Below are 23,862 nucleotides of genomic sequence, written 5' to 3' on the forward strand. Positions count from 1 at the left end.
ATCTGTTCATAAATGAACACTTATAATATGTATGTATCTATACATCTCTGTTTATGTCTGTAAATGAATGCATGGTTGTCATATGTGTGTGTTGTATGTGAATGTATGAATATTTTATGTTTATATTTGTATTGGGTCTGTTTTTCATCTGTCTATTGAATGTCTAAGTATGTCTGCCTATGTATGTTATATGTGTGCATGGAGGGTGCATTATCTGCCTGAATTCTTCTTACGGCTCAAGGAGAAAGGGAGAGTAGCCTGGGCCTGAGGAACAGATAACACAGGGTCTAAATATTTTATCTAAAATACAGGAGGAGCCATACATAGAAGAGTCACTGAAGATGATGCTGCAGGGCCAGGGGAAGCTGCCTCCCCAGGCTGCAAGGAGGTCCTGGAGGGTGGTTCTGAGAAGCTGAGCTAGTAGCTGTGGGGATGAGACACCAAGAGTTCCTGATCCAAAGCAAAGCAGCAAAGCAGCAGTCCCACCAAGCAATAGATCCATGTAGAATCTGTTGGGTGGAGTCCAGCTGTAGCAATCTCTGTATGTCCACTGCCCACAGTAGGAAAGCAAATGAAGGAGAGAGATGCCACAGGGCAATGAATATCTTAAACACCAAGCATCCCATTACTAAAGTCAGTGCTGGAGCAATTCCATATTTCAATTTTAGTATTTTAAATCAACTGTAAAACTTGTTATAAATATGAGTCATAAGGAAGTGAACACCATGTGTGCTTTAAAATGTGGTTGTTTGTTTCTGACAGAATAGCAGTACCTCTGAAGAGGCTGGTGTGCGCTGGTTTTACTAGATTAGCCCTGTGCTCTTTCTGCATGCTTGGCCCCATTGGGGAGGGCCTAAGCTGTACCACCGAATGTCTTCCTATGATGGCTTCATCTCTTTCCCAGGGATGGTCCTGACCAGAACTCGCCTCAACTCGGGGTCTTCAGTGGGAACACTGCCCTTGAGACTGCATATAGCTCCACCAACCAGGTCCTTCTCAAATTCCACAGCGATTTCTCCAACGGAGGCTTCTTCGTCCTCAATTTTCATGGTCAGTTTGTTTCTACTTCAGTGGTTATGGCATTGAGTCCCAAGAAAGCTCTCTAACCCATGTACATACTTTACCTGCAGATGTTGGGTTATCCCACATGGGTGTCAGAGGGTCCTAGAAACCTTTTGTGGCGGACAGTATCTCTATCTTTGGTTCATTTCGTCAGGGCCTATTGGTAGATACCTGGGTTTTATTTCTACATAAATATAAGAGAGATCCTGATGCAGATACCAGCATGATAAATGTGATGTGACATATGTGCCTGACTCTAATGAAATGTCTTAGCAACCATCATATAATGACCACATGATGTCCTTGATAGCAGAAGGACAAGGTCACCAACCCCTTGTCTCCTATGACCCCAAAATATTACTCAGGACAAGAGAGGCATGAGCTTATCTAAACTAGCCAGGCTCTGGTGGGATGATTTTATTGGTGTCTTCCAAAGGGGGAGATGGGTGTCATAGCAACTGTATGCTTTCATCCCTTGGGTTTTAGGGATTGTCGGGCATTTAATAGCTGAAGTGTGTTATTGGAGTGAGTGATTCACACATGCACAGGGCATTACAATTTGATCATTCAGAAAAATTAACCACAGCTGTTATCATTTTTTCATAAACATGCTACAGCATTTCAGCTGAAGAGGTGCCCGCCTCCCCCTGTGGTACCACAGGCTGACATGCTGACAGAACACGAAGACTTTGAAATAGGTAACATATCTCTGTTTTCCTTCATTCCACACTGTTGGCTCTGGATTCTGGTAGCTTCTTCCGATACAGGCATTAGGCAAACTGTGGCTATGAGCACAAGCTGTCCCATGACATCGTAGGGCCTCACATAGACACTATGACTTACTGTTTTAGTTTATGGTTTGCTCTTGGCATTTCAAGACTTTTACTCTGGGGCATTATTACTATTTTTAAATTTTCAGAGTTTGACTTAGAATGCATTTTGGCTGTAAATAATGACCTTCAAATTAAAAATCATTGTAGGATGTACTTAATGATAATATTTAGAAATGTTACCGCTCTTTTGCCATTAACCATCACCTCATTCATCAGTCATTGGGTACTTACCAGGTCCTGTTAAGGAAACAGCCACAGTGTAGGTTGACGGTGAAATTATGAGAACCCCATCATTACTCAGTTTCTATCACAAAATCACATTCCTGTGCTCACACTGTGTTGCAGAATCCTGGTCAAATCATATGGTCCAGTCCCTTCTCTACTCAACATGGCTACGCTTAATGGCTAAGGTGTTTCACTGGCCAGAATCATGGGCAAGTCATATTGGGTTTGCTGAAATCATTCCTTCGTTCCATTCAATAGCCTTACTTAGATCCCTGACATCCATGGAACTTCCATTTATTTAACAAGGCATTTAAAATGTAGGCCAAAGATTTAAATTGGTTAAGGAAAGAAATAGCCACACATGGTCTCCTTTTAAGTTTTATAAACTAAGAACTGAAAACGGCATTTAAAAGACATGCAAGTGTTCTAGGCCCACTAAAATGGTTTTCTCATTGGCATAGTTCATTAAGTAGTCACATATAATCAGCACAGTCACAACAGTCACATGTTCTGAGAATGTGGATCCCAGAGTATCATGTTGATTCTTTCAGGGGACTTCGTAAAGTACCAGTGCCACCCAGGGTACACGCTGTTGGGAAGCGACACCCTGACATGCAAGCTCAGCTCACAGCTACTGTTCCAAGGCTCTCCGCCCACCTGTGAAGGTACGTTGGGCCGTGGAGATTGGTTGCTCTGATAGTCTGTAGACATGAGTTTGAATTTGACTCGGATCTGTCCTGAATTAGTATCACATTGCAGACAAGCTGCCCACAGAGGTATCAGAAATCTCTCTTGTGTTTAACCTGCCCTCATAAATCAACCTAAAACACATGGTAATGTTCATCTATAGCAAAACTAAAATATTGCAGGGGGTGGAGGTATAGGATGAGGAACAGTCAGAGGGTAGACAAGGAGACTACAAAATAAAATAAAGAATAAAAACCTGAAATATTAAATAACAGATGATACCCATCACTGATATTACACAGCCCTTTTTCACATCTCTCCAAATCTGCCTCAGGTTTTGGATCTATCTCAAGCAAACTGAGCATCCTAGGATTTCCCTATCAATACTTCACCTGGATTTAAGCATCTGGTGTTTAACACTTTGGGTATAAAAATATATAAACAATAAGATATATCCACCTTTGGTTTTGTATGTGCTTTGAACATAAACTGGCCATCCACCAAGATTTAGACAAGTTTTAAAGAACAGGGTTCTAGGCTTCCCCTAGAGGTCCAGAGGTTACAATGCAATTAGATCACTCAAAAAAAAAAAAAAAAAGTGATTTAGTAGGAGCCATTTGTAAGCACAGTGGGAAGGAAACAGTTGTGTTTGGTACAATGTTTTCAACTTCCTTTAAACACTAATGGCTCTGACTGGAATCACTGTACCACCTTGTGGGGAAGACACCATCTCCTCCATTCTAGAAAATGGGCTGCAGTGAGCAATGAATGCCTAGTATGTACAGTGTCCTACATTGCTCAGAAAATTTAACTTCTAGAATCACCAAGCACAGGGAGCCCACTGCATTGGAGCATGACCACCCTGGTTGGTCCCAGGCAGGCTGAGCTTCCAGGACTAGTGGGTGGACCCATGTCTCACCATCATCTTCTATGGACACATGTGCCAAGCTGTGGCACAGTGTTAGGAGACCCGAGGAAATGGTCTCAGGTGAACTGAGTGTCTGTATTGGCACAATGGTAATGATTCCTGGGATTCTCTTCTGAAGGTGAGAAAAAACATACAGCTGAACTTTTGCCACCTTATACTCCCAGGCAAACTTTCACATTGTAAAGGTATATTTTAATCCCAAACGAGGATGGAACAAACCTAGAAAAGGCACTCAAGAGAATGAGAACCATCCATCCATTAGATTGTCATGTCCAGATTAACTCTCCTTTACTATTGACATAAACTTTAACTCTCATCTACACAGAAAACAGAGTAAGCTCACATAACTACGGGCCCATTGACTGTTCCTTGAACACAACATGCATGCAGCCTTCCACAGACTCAACTTTGCCTCTGTCTGAGTTTGGGAGCCCATGACTTCCCAACTCTGTAACTACTGTTGCAACAGCCCTGGGTTCTTTTTCTTTCTGAAGCAAATTCGTTAAAGGGAGAAGAGCTGGGAACAATCTTAGTTGTGTTTCTCTGAGCTCAGATGCTTGTCTTCCTGCTGACCCTAATCACTTAAATACTTTATCATAATCACTCTCTATTTGCTAATTATTTTATAGGGCTTAAATAGGGGTCAGTCCCTCAATGCATTCTTGATGGAAAATCGTGTTCACATTGAATCTTACTTCCTTGGGTATTGATATACACTCTTACCAGCTCTCTGAAGTAAGTTTTAGGGGAAGGTAAAGTGAAGTATTGCAGACCATGCTCTGGAGGGTCACAGTGTGTGCCGAGAACATGCTACCATGTTAGATGCTACCTTTATTCAGAAAAAAACTGAGCAAGAGATGACAACAAAATAGTACTTCTCGTATTCAGTAAGATAAAAAGATGTGTTTTAAAGGAGACAGAACAATGAATAAAGCTCCAGACGCAAGAAAAGGTGCATGGCTCCTAAGAAAGAAGAACACGCTAACTACCTTTTGGGTACTTTATAGAAGAGACACTAAGAGACCTGGCTCTATCACAGCCTGGCTTTTAAGAGGTCTTGAGTGACAAGTGACTTCATCCTATGGACCACTAGGAAGGAACTCATAATAGTCCTCGGAACAGGTATTAAAAGTAAACTTGGGTCAGCAAAATAGCTCAGTGTGTAAGGGTGCTTGGCACGAAGCCTGACCACCTGAGTTTGTTCCTCCAGCGCCCACACGGTGAAAGGAGACAATCCAATCCCTGTCTTTGTCCTCTGACCTCTACATAAATGCTGTGGCACATTTTTCACCCTCCTTCTTTCCCTCCCTCCCTCCCTCCCTCTCTCCCTTCCTCCCTTCCTCCCTTCCTCCCTCCCTCCCTCCCTTTCTCCCTCACTCACTCATTCACTCATGCTTTCTCTCTAACATCCACAAATGCAAACATTTTTAAAATTTAAAAACATATATCTTGGTAGATAGTTCTTTAATCTCAGCACCCAGGAGGCAGAAGCAGGCTGATCTATGTGGGTGTGGGCAGGCTGTCTACATAAAGAAATCTGTGTCAAAGGCAAAACAAAACAAATGGAAACACAACTGGCCCCCTCTGGAGGAGCAGGGGGCACAAACAGAGGAATAATCCCAGGGTTCTTCCCACATGCCCAGGACCCCTACAGGCTGCAGGTGTCAGAGACTCCCATTTTCTTAGGATCTTCCTAGATTCCCTAGTTATTTCATGCTATAGGTGTTTTATGGATTAACAATACTGGTTTTTGTAACATTGTCTCACTATGTAGCCCTGGTTGCCTGAAACTCACTATTTAGACTAAGCTAGCCTTGAGTGCACTAAACTCTTTCTGCCTCAGCCTACAGAGTTCTGGGATTACAAGTGTGTATTCCCATGCTTGGCAGGAGTTAATACATTTTTATTTGTTGTTTTAATTTTCTTTTTCCAAGGGTCTCTCTATGTCACACTAGCTACCTTTGGAACTCCTTTGTAGACCAGGCTGGTAACTCACAGATATCTGTCTGCCCCTGTCTTCAGAGTGATGGCATTGAAGATGTGCGTCCTCATACCTGATTAAGGAGTTAATTTTAATGACTAGAAAGCCTAGTTCAAGTTCCTAAGCCTAAGTTATTTTGGCTGATAACAACCTACAAGATGTGTTAAACAATGTTCTACATGTCTTTTAACCTCATAGCTGATGTTTCTTTAAAAAAATAAAAATGAACATGTCATGTGTCTGTCAAAGGGAACTAGCTCCAGTTGCCAACAAACTCCTTTACAAGGTATCTCTGATGGTTCTTCTCTGTAGCAGAAGTTTTCTCAAATGTCTCTTGAGGTGCACCGGGCCTTAAAAGTATAATTGTTGCTGGAGAACTGAGAAGTTGAGCTTCAGGAGAAAGTTGAAACCTTCACCCTAGCTGGGTTGCTCCTGGCAACCGTTTATAACAGCCTCCAGGAAAGAGTAAGTTTCCAGGAAACAGCAGTGCAGACAGGAGGAAACAAAGACATTTCATTTGGGATCATTGGAAAACATGTTTCAACATATTTTTGAAATAATATTTATGCCTGAAAATGATAGTGTTAAGTGTTAAAGATACTTGATAAATATGGCTTTGCTCGCATGTTTCAACATATTTTTGAAATAATATTTATGCCTGAAAATGATAGTGTTAAGTGTTAAAGATACTTGATAAATATGGCTTTGCTCGCATTTTCATTTTATCTTCTCTACTGAACAAAAGAGACCATTTTAAGTGTAGAAGGAATGCCTCTATTCAGGGCTGCTTCTGATTTGGATAGATGCTCTGTGCCCCAGCCCTGGAGGTGACGATGACTTTCCAGGTGGCATTCAGCAACTCATTGCAAAGTTTCCTCCTTCCAGATGGTCTGAAGTTCAGTGCCATTTAAAACTCTAGCTGCTATAAGATATACAAGGTGGAAGGCTGGCTCAATGTTTCCCCAGTGAAACACAGATGAGTCTTCCTGGTAGCACCTGCCTATTGAGAACGGGAGAGTTCGTAGCCAGGACATTTTCAGTTCCTATAATACCTCTGCCCATATGGCACCTTCTATTTAAGAAAGACATTTACATCTGCCACGTCTCGCCTCACTCTGAGGGGTAGCTGTTACAACCTTCTATTTATAGCAGAGATGGTCTAAGTGTTGGTTTTCATTGCAATATGGAAGCAGGTCTGTGGAATGCCTGGAACTCCTTCCTTAAGCCCAAACAGGTGTACACACATAGAAGACCCAACCTATGTGATATGTTCCTTTTTAAAATGCAGCATGTTCGACCTGCAGTTGGCAAAGTAAATCTTGCAAAGTGATTTTGTCCCTGAATGAATGGATTTCCATCTTAGTGAGCACACAGACAAAATGTACAACAGAAGCTAAAACTGTAGAGCATTTTGTTACTTGTAGAGAGGGAAGAGGACAGTGGGAATATTTCCAAATCAAAGCTCTCTGGAGTAGGGAAAGGAATCATGGGGAGTCTTAATACAGGAACCTATTTATATTTCATAGGAAAGCACATGAAACAAGGGCCCTTCCCTCTGCATTCTTAATACGGTTGTACATTATGGAGCATGCTCAGTTTGAGGTCACAGTTTAAGAAGATAGAAGGCAAATAACCAGATATGTTTATCTCAAAGTCATGGGTTTTGTGCTCAGAGGTTCAGCAAGAAAACACAGCTCTGCCACGCATTCTGGGCTCCACATAACACTGAAGAGAGTTTCCTCTAAGACACTTAGAAGAATAAAGCAGAGAGCTTACTGATGAAACTGATACTTTCAATTTCCTCAGATGACATGCCAATGCAATGGTTCCTCCATTTTATTTGCCTCTTTTTTGTCGTTGTGAAGAAAAGGGGAAAATACAATAAAAATCAACTGATGGATTAAGCTTTATTTTGATTTATGACCCCAGGGGGATAAAGGTCTATCATGGTGGGGAGTCAGGGCAGCAGGAGCAAGAATCGGAGAGGTCACATATTTTACTGCAAACACAAAGCAACAAAAGAAATGGGAAGTGGGATGAAGTACTTCTTCCAACAAGTTGTACCTGCTAAGCCTCTGCAAATAGCATCACCACTGTGGATCAAGGGTTTAATTCCTGAACCTACAACAGCATTTCTGATTGAAAACACTATACCTGGAAGGTGCCAGCCACATTTGGTAGCTAACCGTGTCACCACCATCACTGCCAGGAAATAGGATTTTTGACTGAATTCTCTCTATGACTTCAGTTTAAAATTATCTTCAATGATATTATTATAATTAGTTCATACTGTGAATATTTTAAGACTTTGATCTAAAACATATTTAGGGTTCTGTGAAAGATTTAATTGCCTATGGTTTTTTTTTTTTTTTTTTTGTCTAAAGGTCTACTGTTTACAGTATATTTCAGTTAGACTACCCAAATGAATAGGCAACCTTCAAGACAATATTTAGGAATGACCCATCTTACAAGTTTTTCCCACCTGTTTGGGAAACATCATCATTTTGAAATGTATTTGTAAATAATATAGGGTCAGCTCATTAAAATAGGAAAACTCACCAAATGAGATGCCCATCTTTGACAAAAGCTTTGGGGGAAACTGGTTACTAATGTGCTTAAACTGTAAGTAATGCTGGTGTGTGTGTCATTTTTTTAAAGTGCTATGGCTGATCAGTGTCCCTCAGTAGCTCTATAAACAAAGCATTCCTGTAATGTAATTTAGATTAACAATGAGAGGCAGCATTAAAGGAGTCTTTTGGTGATTTTACATTTTTTTAACTAGCCTAAACATAGCTGAATCAAACTAGAAGAATGTGGAGGAAAAAAATCACATTGTGAAGTATCTTTGTGTCTCAATAAAAAAAAAATTTTTGTTACTTTAGAAAATATGACTCCTTTTGAAAACTATAGCAAACAGTGCAAGTGTGTGTGGGAGTGTTGAACAATGTTGCTCTGATGCATTTCATACTTAGTCACATTGTCACATTAAATATTTAGATTTCATTTACTCAATCATAGCAAGGGTCTGAATAAAATATTTTTTATACAAAGAGCTACCCTTTGTTGTATTTTATTGAAGATGGGCGCTCTGTCTTTTTGCATTGGAGTGGCTTGGGATGCTGTGATGAAATTCATAAAGCATCATAAGATTGTTCCAGAGACTCAGTGGCCACTGTTGTGTAAGCCCAGTAGAAGGTACATACTGCTCACCATGGCTCTGTGTCTCTTGGAAGTGTCTGTGTCCTGTGTTAAGCATAGTTAGAGCTTAATAGACTATCTTCCACCCCATTAATGTTGGATTCATGTGTTAATGCAGATCTCTATCCATCTCTTTTCTCTTTAGCACAATGCCCAGCAAATGAAGTTCGAACAGAGTCTTCTGGGGTGATTCTCAGTCCGGGGTACCCAGGCAACTATTTTAACTCCCAGACATGTGCTTGGAGTATTAAAGTGGAGCCAAACTTCAACATCACGCTCTTTGTGGACACATTTCAAAGTGAAAAGCAATTTGATGCACTGGAAGTATTTGATGGTAAGCCTCTTCTGTGCATGTGTCTCAGCATCCTAAGAATCATCAATGAAAAACACCATCTTAATGTCTCAGTACCAAGATGATTCAAACTTGTTACTTCAATAACAGACGTCTTCTTAGAACAACAACACAGATGATAAGGCGTGTAATTTCTCAAATATCAGGTGGTCTTCAGACAACATTATGGCATTGTTTGTGGATCAGATTTTCTTAGGTTAAGTGTGCATACATATGTGTACATGCATGTGTATGTGTATATATGTGTTATACAGATTTTCAGGGCACCACAAGACAATTGAGTGTTCTAGAACACTTTTATTGCTCTAAATTTCTACTTTACTCAAAATGATTAAAAATGAATGGCTTGTAAGGATATTGAGGTGGTAAATGTTGCCCATGCCTTTACAGAGTTGATTTATATGATGTCTAATGATGCTACTTTCAATACCAGTGTTCTGGTTTTATACAGCTCTAGTGAGCACCTTAATTCAGCTGCGTGGTTGGCTGGGACATGATCTGAGATGGATCTAAAGTCAGTGTTTTCTTTGGTTTAGAAGGTTCATCGTGTCCAGGCAGAGTAGAGCCAAACCCAGTTATGTGTGGCCAAGATCAGAGAGTTTTCTCATGTTTTTATGGATTTTTCAGATAAACTACAGTGTATTCAGTGATAAGAATTGCTTTAATTGATCTTGTTTCTGTGAGTCTCACCAGTTTGATGGACTATGAGAAGTAAATCACCTGTGCAGACTGACCCCTGGGAGTCAAGATCTACAGATTGTTATTGGACATGAAACTTTAGTGTTCTATTTAGAAACAAACAAATATCACACACACACACACACACACACACACACACACACACACACACACACAGATACACAAAGAAAAGCAGTGCCACACATGCTGTTGTCCCTGTGTGTATGTATATGAGTACAGATGTATATATTCCCATTTGTGTCATAGGTATTAATATGTAAGTGATTTTGCAAGCTTAGGCAACTCTTCTGCTTCCTTTGAATTAGAATATAGAAGGCAATACTTTCACGTGTCTGAATTTCCAAAGTAAAATCCTTACAAACAGATTTCTCCCTAATTGCTTACAGCCTAGTGCTGTGTAAATCATGACCAGACTATGATCGAGATCAAAAGCTAGAGAGTAGTCTAGAAGACGACGCCAGCAGTTTCTGTCAGGTGAGCAGTGGCTCACGGCTTACGTCACTGTGCTTTCAAAGATATTTTGTTTATAAAGAGAAAGGTCACAGTTTGTATTGAGAACTTCTGCAAGTGCATTTTCTATGCTCTTAAACACTGTGCCCATATTATTTTGGCAGCATGGGTGCTATTCTCTGTTTCATGAGCTAAGAAGATGTAAGCTGTGCATACCAGCTGTGGGTATCATTTTATCAGAGTGTATGCTCCCTATAGCTCAAATGTGGATGCTCCTTGATTTTTTAATCATAAGGACTCAGTAAAGAACAGTGTCTGATTTCCAACCGGGATTGGCTGCTGAGACCACACCACTGGCTATCCTGGCAAGTGGACCTGCACCTCTCCTTTCTAGGATATTTTCTGTAGAGGCTAAGTAGAGACATGCTTTCCAGAACATGCCTATATACTATGATCTAGACAGAGATCAGAAGAAGAATAGTAAGGGATCTGATGTGGGATTAGCAACTCTTGAAAATGCTCGTCTTCTGTCAGAGAAAATGATATTTCAAGTATGGCAAGCCTGGGATAATTAATTTCTGAGTGATAATTACTTCAGATGGCACATGGTCTTGTTTAACAGCCATGAAAAGACCTCACACAGCTTGTATTCTGCCATCTTTCACTTGGAGTATGGTCACAATTTTTAGGACATATACAGGACACTTTGCAGACAGTCTTTGGGGACCATCTTTCATGACAAGAAGATTCATTTTTCCATACAAACATCCATGTTTTTACTTTGTTTTTTTAACTCATGTATTCTTACAATTGCTATAACTAAGCCCATGATAAAATATACACATCGGAGAATATTTTTCTAAGACTTGAAGAATGAGAGTCCATGACCAGTGGGGAAGCTGGGTCTCTGAGGTTCATGTTGGCATGTAAGCATGTCATCTACATGTGGTCATCAAATGCTTGTTCTCCATATATCTTTTTTCTAGTCACTTCTCCTTAAAACACACCATTAATGGTGGAGTCAAGGCCCAACCCTGCTAACTCATTTCAAAGTAGCTCCCTCTATATACAGCACATGCCCAAGGGCAATCAGTCAATCTCCGAGTTACTGAGAGCAGAAATTTAATGTATGTTTGTGCAGAGTCCAACAGAGCCTTGAGCAGCTCTATTCATGGTAAGTCCCTAAAAGTGATTTGTGAGTGAGTAAGAGGAAGTGAAGAAGTGAAGCTGTGATCTGTCAGTATTTTCTCTGAATGAAATGGGAAGTGGTGCCCATGCCCTGATAAATTCAGATTATGAATGGCCACACACACACACACACACACACACACACACACACACACATACTCTCACACACACACACACACACACACGTGTGTGTGTGTGTGTGTGTGTGTTTTATTAATTTTAGATACTCTATACATTTAATTTCTGCCCATGATATTTCTAGCACTTAAAAAAAGGTTTGATCCAAAGTTTTTCATGAGCAATAATTTTGGAATATATTTACTAAGTAAGTAACTTTTGTACCTATGTGCTAGAGTTGATGGAATTAAAGCTTTAAATTCACTATGTATCATCAAATGGCTCCCCAAAGTGATGGGCTTTACTTACATACCACTGACATTGCAAGTAAGCTCATTCCTGCAGCATATGATAAAAGGATGTTCTCATTTCTAAAAGTCATTGTTTCACTGATGTGTTTCATTCATTTCCATAAAATGTCACCAGTAACTTATGTACTTGAGTCCCCCTCTCCTTCCTACACATTGTTTCATTACCATGAAATGTATTTATTATTATTTTCCTTTGAATATTTTTCTTCACTTTGGAAATAAATAGCTGTATATTGTACATGTGTATACACGTTTAATCAGCAGCTTTGAATGATCTGTGTTTTGTAAATGCTCACATCTGAGAGTTTTGCTTTTCTTTTTTCTTGAGGTTCTTCTGGGCAAAGTCCTCTGTTAGTGGTCTTAAGTGGGAACCACACTGAACAGTCCAATTTTACCAGCAGAAGTAACCATCTATACCTCCGCTGGTCCACAGACCATGCAACCAGCAAGAAGGGATTCAAGATTCGCTATGCAGGTAAATAACAGAGCCTGGGCATAATCTGGAGTGGTTTTCAGTGCCACATTCATCTTAACACTAAGTCTAGGTTATGGTAAAGTTCTGATTTCTCTCAATCAAAGACCACCAAGAGGAACATACTGGGGAATTGCTTAGAGTGAGAACCTTAAACTAAAGAGAAAACTTGATTGATATTTTATAATTTATTGATTAAAAATAAAAGTTAAAATTTTATATCATACATAATAAAGACATTTACCCCAAATTACAGTATTATAGCCAAAATTAGCATTAACATTGGGAGCAAATGAGATTTAATTATATTTCCATAAATGGCATAAACAGTAATCACTATTGTCCTTAGCACATCACTCTATCTATTGCATTGAATATATTTATTTTTACATATGCGTATACTTTATATACTAGTCTATATTTATATAAATATCTACATTCTAAGTCTACATTTGGCATATATACATGTATAGTTCTATATCAAAATCTGAGTTCTTTTATCCTTTCTCCAAATTTAATCATTGTTTGTAAGTTATTATTAGTATTAAATTAATTAAATCTCCCAGTGCATCAATGAAATGATAAGCCCTATGTACAATCTTCAATGCAATCTACACTAGTCCAGTGTTGCTGTTGCCCCATGAGAGCATAAGGGGACTGAATTCCTAGAAACAGTTCATTTATGAAGCACAGCACTCTAAGCTCCTTTCAGTCAGTGGTAAATGGGGTTGTCTTGGAGACCTGTCTTCCTTTGAATAGTAGAATCCAGCATATTTGAAGCAGGGTCTTCTGAATGATGTTTTCAGTTCCATTGGTGGTGTTTTCAGGGTAGAGATCAGCCTGAGTGGGCAAGACGTATGTTAGGGGCTGGAAAGTTCTAGCCTTCTCTGGTTTTAAAACATGGTCACATGTTTTAAAACATGGCACATGGTCTGTGCCACACAGTACCTGAGCAAGGACTGGACTCACGGGATTGTTCTGAAGAATGGACACTCAGACTATTGAGCTTATTCAAGTTTATTTCAAAGTTCACAAATGATTCATGCAGATGCAGGCATGGTGAACAGAAGTTCATTAATGTGAAATATGTCAAAATCTTCAAACACTAATTTCTATTTTGCAAGGCATATTATTCTATGCATGGGGCAACAGACTCTCTTTATATAACTACATCAGATGAGAAGCCCTGAAACTTTGTTTTGTCATGGAGGTGTGCCTGCAAGTGTCATATGTTCATGAATATATACACATGTATATGATCTGTGTAATATACCTACACAGATTTTTTTTCCTTAGAATTCAGAAACTTGTCTGTTAGGAGTTCATCCAGAGATAGACTCGTGGTTTCCAGCCCATGGTATGTGATCAACATTATATCATCCAAATATGAACCTGGGCTTTGTGCTATGTGATAGGGGAACAGGTGGATGAGGAAAGGAACATGGGGCTTTCCAGCTTCAAACTTTCCTTACCTTGTGATGTTCACTTATTGACAGGCAATAGTAAGGTTTTATAATATAGAAAAGCAGATTCATCAATTGTATTTCATCAAATATACAAATAGGATGTAGGAATTCTCAGCCATCCAATTATTGCTTTAGAATTTTAAAATGTAAATACATAAAATATCAAATAAAGAAAAAAGACAAACAACTAACTCCTCTTCGGGCTAGAGTGACTGCTCAGTGATTAAGAGCACATTCAGCTCTCGCTGGGGATATAGTTTTGGTTCCCAGTATTTCCAAGGCCTACAACATTCTACAAGTGCAGTTCCTGGTTTCTGGTCTCTGAGGGTACTTGTATCCATGTATACTTTTGTGTGTGTGTGTTTATATATATATATATATATATATATATATATATATATATATATATATATATATATATTAGTTATATACATATAACTAATACTTGAAAGCTAGAGATATGGTTTATTGACTAAAGACACTTGGTGATCTTTCTTACAGAGGACATAGGTTTGTGTCACAGTGTCCTCAAGGTTTGTTATAACCATTTGCAACTCTACTTCCAGAAGCTCTGACTCCCCTTTTCTGGGCCCCAAGTGTACCAAACAAACATGTAATGTACAGACATACATGCAGGCACAACACACATGCACATAAAAAATAAAGTAAAGTAAATAAAGAAGAACTGAAAGCCATCTCTGAGTTTAAGAATGTCTCCTAACAAACGGGGATACCTGTGGCTGATACAGATTTTCTTTTGTAACATAAAGTCCTACATTGAGCAAAGACTTTACCCAAATCTCATGTAATATATGAGAAATTGTATGTCTGTATCAAAGCACAGTCCATCGGACCAATAAACAAAACATCATGTTCTTGATTGCAAAGAAAACAAAAACAAAACAATGTTCAATGCTTGTTTTCTTTTTTGCATCATTCCCTTCTTAAAGGGTAGAGAATGATTAGGTTGCAAAGGCGATACCCTAAGCAAGGCCACATCACTTCTTGCTTTTGTCTTTATGATTGGCAGCCTGAGGTTACCTTGTAGATTCCCACTATGAAATTCTGCCACTTCCTGGCCATCTGTAGTCAGCACCCTGCCTAGTGCTAAAATACAGCAGCAGGGCCCTAGGATCCACAAGGAAACCCTGTGCTGCTGTTGGATGCTTACTTGAAACACCAGTTTTTGTGGCTCTCTGCCCAGCTTCTAAGTCCCTTTTGTCTGCCATTCCTGTGTCCCAGGTTGGGTTTGTAACCTCTTTGTATCTGTTTCTGTGTCCTAGCTCCTTACTGCAGCCTCACCTCTACACTCAAGAATGGTGGCATTTTAAATAAAACCACTGGGACTCTGGGGAGCAAAGTACACTACTTCTGCAAGCCTGGATATCGAATGATTGGCCACAGCAATGCAACCTGCAGACGGAATCCAGTGGGCGTGTACCAGTGGGACAAGATGGCACCACTTTGCCAGGGTAAGAGATGGCTTACGCCCACCCACCCTTATTTGCTATTCTTTCTGCTAACTTTGATTGTTCTCCAGAAATGAGAGATTGTGGATGAGAACTGATAAGAAACAGAATATTTATGTAGTTGTTTCTTTGCTCTTTGATGTGTCAAAATACCAAACAAAAAGCAGCTTAGGAGAAGAAACTTTATTTTGGCTCAATATTCCTGGGTATGGTTCATCCGAGCAGGATGCCAGAAAAATGTTTTGGTGGTTCTAGGCTGTAATGTTTAGAGGTCAAGGCTGCTTACTCACAGCCCTGGACAAAGATGCTGAGAGAAAGAAATGCTGGTTCTCAGCTATCTTTGCCCTTCCTCCTTTTGTTCAGTATGGACTTTCAATTCGTGAGAATGAACAAGCCACTTAAACTCAGGGTGGGTCTTCCTACCAGGCCAGTCCTCTCTGTTAATGCTTGCTCACATGCTCAGAGTTTGCCTCCTTGGGACTGTAAATCTAGTCAAATGGACAGTGGAGACTTAACCATCACAGTAGGTTTAAAATGGTCCAGTTTAGCTTCCCATGGCTAATGCAAACAATGCTAACATTTGCAAAAGGCTCCATGACTCTATACTGTCTGGATTCAGAAAAACGAACAGGCAGTCCCTATGCTGTGGCTACAGTTATTCTGATTATAATGGACTCTTCATCTTGAATCTTAAAAAGGTATCACCCCATTAAGATTCAAAATAGCTTTACCTGGTCATTATCTCGAATATACCCTATCAAAAATTCTAACTTCCTTGGCTTACATTAGAAACTTTTCCTTTGTGCCACAATCTTTGTTTATTATATTTTTTGGCCATTTTAATCTATAACTTATTAATTTTGATTTCAATATTTCATTTTTTAAAAAATTTATATATCAGATGCATAGAAACTCAATTTTCATGTAAACGATTTTAATGTAGACTCAAGGGTTGGAGGTGGCAAACTTTTCAATGTTTTGTCTTAATGAGGTTTGAATTGACAATAAACTCTCTGCCTCTAAAAGTCAGTAATAAGTTATGAATGGATCTTAAAATCCACAGTCTCATTCGCCTCTTACATGAGCTATTCAATTTTCTGCAACCACTGGGTGAGAATATATTGAACAAGGATCATGTTTGTATATTTTCCCATCAAATCAATGTTATCAGAACCTTACCCTGGTTTCTGTTTTCACTTTCAGAATGTCTTCATTAATGTAAGATAAACAGGAAGGTAGCTCCTAGTAGCTTGTCCTGCTAGGAGTGCTAAAAGTGTCTTCCAGAGGAGGCCGCTTGGACAAGAAAAAGTATTGCTCCTTATTTGCTTTTGGTGTTTTCGGACTATGGCACTGGGGTCACTTGGCCGGGCACTTGAACATTTGGCAAATTTAAGCAATGTAATACATTTGTATCTTCAAGCATTTGGAATCACAAAATTTCCCCTCAGATGTCTTATGTAGTTCCAGAATCTTTCTGGTCTTTGCTGTTTTCATTGGCTTTGTTTTAGCCCCGATCTTAGAGAATCCAGTATGTTGGCAGGAATGTTACTCAAATGAAGAGTCAGGTGAGACATGAAAAAGTCCTATTTCCTTGGTGTCAAGGGAATACCTGATGACCCAATGTTTTTCCTGCTCTGTAAAATGGGAGTTTTGATAGTTGGGTGTCAGCTTATTGAAAGGCATAAGCACTGAGTGAGACTATACCTTCTAATATAGCGTGAAGGTAGCTACTGCCATTGGGGCTAGATGGGAATTCACATGGCACTTGCTCTAGGCTTACATAAGACTCTGGCATCCCAAATGATAGGGCTAGAACCCAGGCCTCCTCATCCATGATGGCTTGACCTTAAAAATTGGGCTCATACACTTTCCAATTTGACAGTGTGGGAAGGACAGGAGCACCAGTCCGGATGTCATCCATGGGTGTCTGAGAAATGAGAGTTATTTTTCTCTCTTAGCTTGACCTTTTAAATGATTTCTCTCAGCAAAGATGTCTTGGTTTTTTTTTATCCTCTCTGATAAAGCCAGGCATATCTCCTGTCCTGCAGCCTTCATTTCCTGCCTCAGAGTAAGAAACTCTGCCAAGCAGCTGTTTTGTTATCAATACACTGATCTCCATCTTGAGGAGCAGCCTGTGGGGGAGCTGAGATTTCCTGCACTATCTCAGAGATGCAGTTAAACGGGAGCATCACAGAGCACACTTTCAAGCTGCCCCTGTTAAACAGCACAGTACCCACACAGCTGTTTATTTGAAAGCTAATGCTCGCAGCCTTGTATGAGCGGAGCTTTGGTACGGGCTCATCTCCTTTTGTTTTCAACTTGCACTTTGCAAGCGTTTCCAAGGGCAACAAAGTAGAAAAACCAGATCTTGCCCATAAACTATACAATTAAGCTTTTGTTCTCAAAATCACACTGTTAAGACATAAACCATTAAAAAAAAAAAGACATAAACCATTGTTATCTGTTGCTAGATCTTAGTTTATTCAAAGATAGGCAGATTTGAAGAACAGATTGTCTTTGATTGAAATGATTTACCAGTTGATGGCAAATAGTTTGATCTCTTGAGAGTTTACTAATTTTTCCAGCAGTTAAAGACTTCATATTTTAATGTCATAACTTTAAGAACTTTATTAGTTCTGATTCATTTAAAACTCACATTGCACACTGAAATTACCAGACCCAAAGTCTATATATCTTAGTGAACTTCTGTAGAGTTAGAATTATCTCATAGTATCTTAAAGGCTGTAGCCAAAGACATGGGTGGGAGAGAGCTGTGTTTTCTGAGGTTCTGCTTATGCTGCTCTTGAACTGTATGAACATACGGATGAGGCTATCCGAGGAGACCTCACTGTGAAAATCTGAGCATCATCTGTCTCTGTGATCTCAGTATCTCAAACACCGCCTGCTTCCAGAGCTCCTAGCTCCTGGATTAAGATCTTTACCTTTAAAAAGTTAATAGCAAAGCATCCTTTACATAGCTAAAGAATTTGATATGAAGTGCTGGAGTAACTAAATAACTGATTAATTAATTGGGTTATTTAGTAAGTCACAACTTTTTTTACATGTGTATAAATCACATGGATTAATTGTGACCCTTGGCTTCAATTTCATATGCAAACTTACTTCTATAATGCCTCTTTGTCCTGGGAGTAACTCAATAGTTCTAGAGATGTGGATTTGTTTATAAATTAATGGAAGTTTAACTGCAATATTAAAATTAAGTGTGTGGCTCTCTCTTTCTCTCTCTCTCTCGTGTGTGTGTGTGTGTGTGTGTGTGTGTGTGTGTATGTCTATGTGTGGTGATAAAATAGCTTATGTATGTGAGCCAGGCTCAGAACTGTATAAATATTTATCAAAACCCCTTTTAACCCAGTTTTCCAAAATCCCAACAAGCAAAATGTAAAGTGAGGTCCATCCATTGACCGTGGATCAGGATGGAACCAAGCTCACACATCATGCAGATGTAAACCAGCAGCTGTTCTAGAAGTCAAGTGTGATACTCCCATGATTTACTGAGGGAGTTTTTCCTAAGGGTGAGGACCTGCAGGAGTTCTTGCCTGAGACTTGGCCTCATGAGCTGTAATTCCAGAAGAGATACTCCCTCGTCCGTTTTATTTGAAGCAGTAAATGAAAGTGTTGGCCTGAAGCCCTTCCAAAGCATCAGCTACAAAAGAACCCTTTGAAAGAGGAACTATCATATGACGCCAACACTGACTTATTAGTGTCAGTAGGCTTGCAGTGAACACTAGCTGACTTGTTTAATGTTAACACACTTAAGGAGCTGAGCAGGTGACAACTTCCTCTTCTGCCTGGTAATAGACTATATGATCCAAATTCTTTCTGTGAAGAACCAGACAGGAAACCAGGCCATGCATAATCTGCCCTCTTTGTATTTGTCTTCAATTTCAATCCATTTTTAGTGTGAGAGTTGAGAATAGGTCAACTGGGGACTAGTACTAACTAATGACCTCCTGTCTGCCAACATTTGAGGTGATGGGAGTGGTCAAGTTCAGGCCAGGCTACAAAGGACAGTTCAATCACTTACACAGGTGCAAGTCCTAGCTCAGGGCTTTCCCCACGGGGACATCATTTCCCTGTGTCTTGTGATAATTTAAATAATGTATTTTCCCTACCCCTGCTTAGTACAGACAAGTATGACAGGTAAGGTTCATGACTGAGGTAATAGTGAGGGGTTGTGCACAAAGCCATTTCTCATAAGATAGCTGAACCAAGTGTATAGGGAAGGGGCTTTAATCACAAGAGGCTTATGAGTCCCCCAGGTTGAAACTGGCTACAGAGATCAGCTGTGACCCTGGCATCCATGCTGCATCACCAGTGCTGGCCACGAGTACTAATGTAAGCATGTTATGTAGCATAGATAAATGATGCAAAGGGGATAAAGGACCTGGGACTTGTCCTCCACTTCTGCAGCCTGGGGAAGGGTGGGAGCAGCAGGGACAGGGCAGAGAGGAGTGACACAGAACTTTTGATTTAGGACTTTGACAGTGATGACTCTGAATGCCATAAAAAACCATGAGTGGAGATTGTCAAAAGCCTGGGTAGAGCTTAGGCCACTGGATAATTGATGGGCTTTCACTAAAGGGACAGTGTGGCCTTTACCTACAAAACTGATGGTTTACAAATCCCAGGTGCTCTAGAAGGAAGAGCTGCACTACCTACAGTCTGAATGCGAGGCAGTTCAACAGGTCACTGAGGGACACCCCCCATTGTGGCACGTAGGAATAAACGTGTGGAGCTCTGGGAACTGGCTGTGGAAGATTCTTGAAGGATTGAAAGTTAGATCACCCAGACAAGCGACTATCCAGTGTTTGCAGAGAACTGGATGTGGCAGAGTCAGTATAAGTCATTGTACCAGACATTGTCCCCTTGGGAGCCAGTGGACCTCAGTCAAAACTTCTGAGAAGATGGATGTGGGCTGTGAGGCCAATGATGGCCTTTTCCATGTGGTTTCCAACATATGTAGTGCAGTTGGGAGGAGTCCAGGCAAATGACGTTTTCCTTTCGTGGTCATGATGGAGTTATAGGAAATGCCTGTCAGCAGGGCCCACGGGACCCTAGGTTTTAGGTTTATCCCTAGATATTGATAGTTGGAAGGTTCCTACTGACATGTGGCATCAAGAATCAGACTTTTCTCAAAAGAATATATGTGGTTCAGAACCTTAGCAAGATAAGTAGATTAAGTCCATCTGTTTATTTGTGGTTTTCATAGTTTAAGGTATTTTAGTAGCAAACATACAGAAACAGAAACTAGACAATAACAACCTACATACATGTATGCTTCCATGTAAGGTGACACAGTTAAAAAGTACAGTGACTTGCTGAATGATAAAAAGTATCAATAGAAATTTACTTATTTTTTGATAAATCTAAATGCTAGCATTGTCAGGGAATGTTTCACAGGTTCATTTATAATCACTATGAAGTTGCACTACTGAGACATGCTCCCCGAGACATTTTGACTTGTGTTAATGCATGCACTTCACATTTTTTTATTAAAAATTCACACATGAGAATATAAAAACTGCCAACACCTGATTCATAGCCCTGCTTTTACACTCAATATCGTAGACTTTGTTAACTTTTGACCCCCTCAAGGAAATTATCTAATATTCAAGATAACAAGAGGAAGAGGAAAAAATATGATTTATTCTTCTTTTGAAATGTTCCCCCTCCATGTTTTGTAAGCATGTGCCATGTATGTGGTGAGCTAGCTGAGCACCTTCTGACATAACATTTGGCTTTGATAGCGCACAGGTTGGTATTGCTTGGCTGCCTTCTGGATCTGTTTTGAAGTCCTGAGCAATTTTTTTACACCCTTGATGGAAACCAGATTCTAGAAGCAGTTCAGTGGGATTCTGATAGTGTCTAGTTTCATGAGTGCTCTGGTACCATCCAGTCACATTGAGGTTTCTTTTCCCTCCAGTGGAGCATGAACTTTTGGGAGCAGCTTTGTAGGCCAATTATTTCTGATTGCTTTGCTAGGAGCAGATTTGTAGGCTGACTGCATTGTATGAGCCATGGTACAGAGATTTCTTTTCTTTTAGGTAGAGCTGAGAGGAAGAGAAGGCCTGAGATACTGGGTTTTGCTTTTGCTTTTCAATGTCTTAAGTATACTTCTATGCTGCTTAGATTTTTAGATGTTTGTTTAGATGTCTTTTCTGTTTCAGTACCAGGTAAGTTTGAAAATTATTTCAATGTCTGTATTTCAACTAGGATGAGCATGGGCAGAGACCTTTATTTAATAAACAGCTTTCTAAGAACCTGCAGCAACAGAAGAAATAAAAACAAATAGTTAATGTAGAGATTGCTCATATATTTATGCATAAATACAAGCAGAGAAGGGTGTATTAATTCAGAGATTCAACCTGTTAGACCAACACTGTGTGTGTGTGTGTGTGTGTGTGTGTGTGTGTGTGTGTGTGTGTGTTGGTAAAGATTTATAGGAAATCAAGAGTTACATGAACACAAGAATTTAGAAAGGGCACATAGGGAAATTTTATTAAATCCAAGCACATTCTTTGAAGATTGAAGTAGGAAATTTACATCTCAGAGATACAGATCTTAATTAACCTAAACATTAACAAGGGCTGAAGTAGCTGCCCAGGGAAATGATCAAAATATGAAGTTTGCTACCCAGAGGAAGTGTTAGATTTTCCCATGTTCTAAGATATAAATGGCAGAGAGGATGAAGCCATTACCAATGTAATATTTTTAAATTAATGAATGAAAATCAGAAAACTCTGCTTTATCAGTCAGTGGAGTTGATGTGAAATTCTTCAGCAAATAGCATCAGATCCTGATAGCAAGTTTCCTGCTCAGGTCTATGCAGAGAATATGACTACTGAGGAAGGTGGTACTTACTTTGAACCAAATGAAGAGGATCAGGGGAAGGGAGATGGTGAACTATTTTATTATCTTACTTGTCACATGTAAGAGCTGTGCTATAGGTGAAGGAGCATATTAGGCATATGGTATTAGAGTTATTTTGACCCATGTAAGCTGGAATTAGGATATACACACAATATTTGCGTGTGTCCCGTAAAACAAAGATGATTGTAAGGACTTACATATATATAGTGGCTCACACCATTGTGCTTATTCGAATAGCAGAAAGAAAACACACTTAAATAATAGGACCTATTATAAAATAATCATGTAAGGTTTTTATGATTATGGGCTGGAGAGCTAGGACAGTGGTTAAGAGCACTGGCTGCTTCTGCAGAGGACATGGAATTGACTCTTAGTAGCCACAAGTAGCACACAATCTTTTATAACTCCAGTTCCAAAGGATCCCAGATCCTCTTCTAGGCTCTACAAGCACTGCTTATATGTGATGCACACACAGAGTAGGCATACACACACACACACACACACACATATACAAAGTGAACATTAAAAAATATTTAATAATTACAAAATATATGTATGATAGTAATATTACAGTTAATAAACTAATATAAATGTTCTTACTTAATTTATTGATTTTTTTTCACATTTTCATACATAAAAATAATTTAACATTGCTTGGATGTACATGGCAGGTACTTATTTGAGCAAAGGCAATGCTCTCATTGCTAAATCACTAAGCAATATCACTCTCCCACGCCTTGCCTATAACTTCTCTAGAGTGTTGGTGACAAAGTCTTGCTCAGATCTTATACAGTAACATTTATAAATAGATAGGATGTAATTGATGGATAACATTGACCACGATTATATTAACATTATTATGGAGATAAAATTGCCTCGTTTTGTTTTATTCTTTTGCATTCTCAATTAGCTGTTAAACTATGTCAACTGACAAACTGTCTTTGTCCCCATGACTCTTCACTTGCAAAACATGGATTCTGTCCATGGCCTCTGCCACTTCCCACAGCTTAAATCAAGACTGACCCTCAAGGAAGACCAAAGTGGTCATCCTGAGACAAGTAGTCTCGCTCTGAGGACACTGGGGTTAGACTAAGCATGGGAGCCTTACCCCATAAAGATGAGTGGGTATGATAGGAATTCAAAGAGGATGGTGACAAGAGAGGAAGCTTTGATAACCTTATGTTCACATAGAGTCAAGGCCTTTGCCATGGACACTGTTGGCAAATGATCAATGATTATTATTCTAAATGTCCCTTTTAGAGATGGGTAGACGCTATCATAGCTTAGGCTGTTAGTGACCTTTGTGTGCTGAGCCAGAGTCTGGGTTTTCAATGGAAACAAGCAAAACAAGAGAGAAGAGGCTAGATGTTGGGCAGGCCAGGGAACCTTCTCAATCTATATTTCATTTCCATCTTCCCTGTTAGTGACTTCCTTTTACCCTTAACAACAACATGATCCCCTGCTGAAGTTGATCATGAAATAGAAAAGCCATCATTTCAATGAACTTTTAGTGATAGTCCTCCATTCCAAAGA

At 39.6% G+C, this 23,862-nt stretch overlaps 1 protein-coding gene across 1 annotated transcript in view; it reads left to right on the forward strand.

The window, feature by feature from the left end:
* The window catches only part of CSMD1 (CUB and Sushi multiple domains 1), a gene marked incomplete at its 3' end in the record, with an annotated part of 1,481,492 nt that overhangs the window by 1,384,399 nt on the left and 73,231 nt on the right, over nt 1–23,862 (forward strand). Inside the window, exons 44-49 of the mRNA XM_080928326.1 lie at nt 905–1,050; nt 1,680–1,760; nt 2,672–2,785; nt 9,060–9,248; nt 12,360–12,506; nt 15,253–15,441. Of these exons, the coding sequence (XP_080784452.1) occupies nt 905–1,050; nt 1,680–1,760; nt 2,672–2,785; nt 9,060–9,248; nt 12,360–12,506; nt 15,253–15,441 (866 nt within the window). The remainder of the gene's footprint in view (nt 1–904; nt 1,051–1,679; nt 1,761–2,671; nt 2,786–9,059; nt 9,249–12,359; nt 12,507–15,252; nt 15,442–23,862) is intronic.

This window comes from Micromys minutus, assembly GCF_963924665.1.
Source record: "Micromys minutus genome assembly, chromosome: 14".
Lineage (NCBI taxonomy): Eukaryota > Metazoa > Chordata > Mammalia > Rodentia > Muridae > Micromys > Micromys minutus.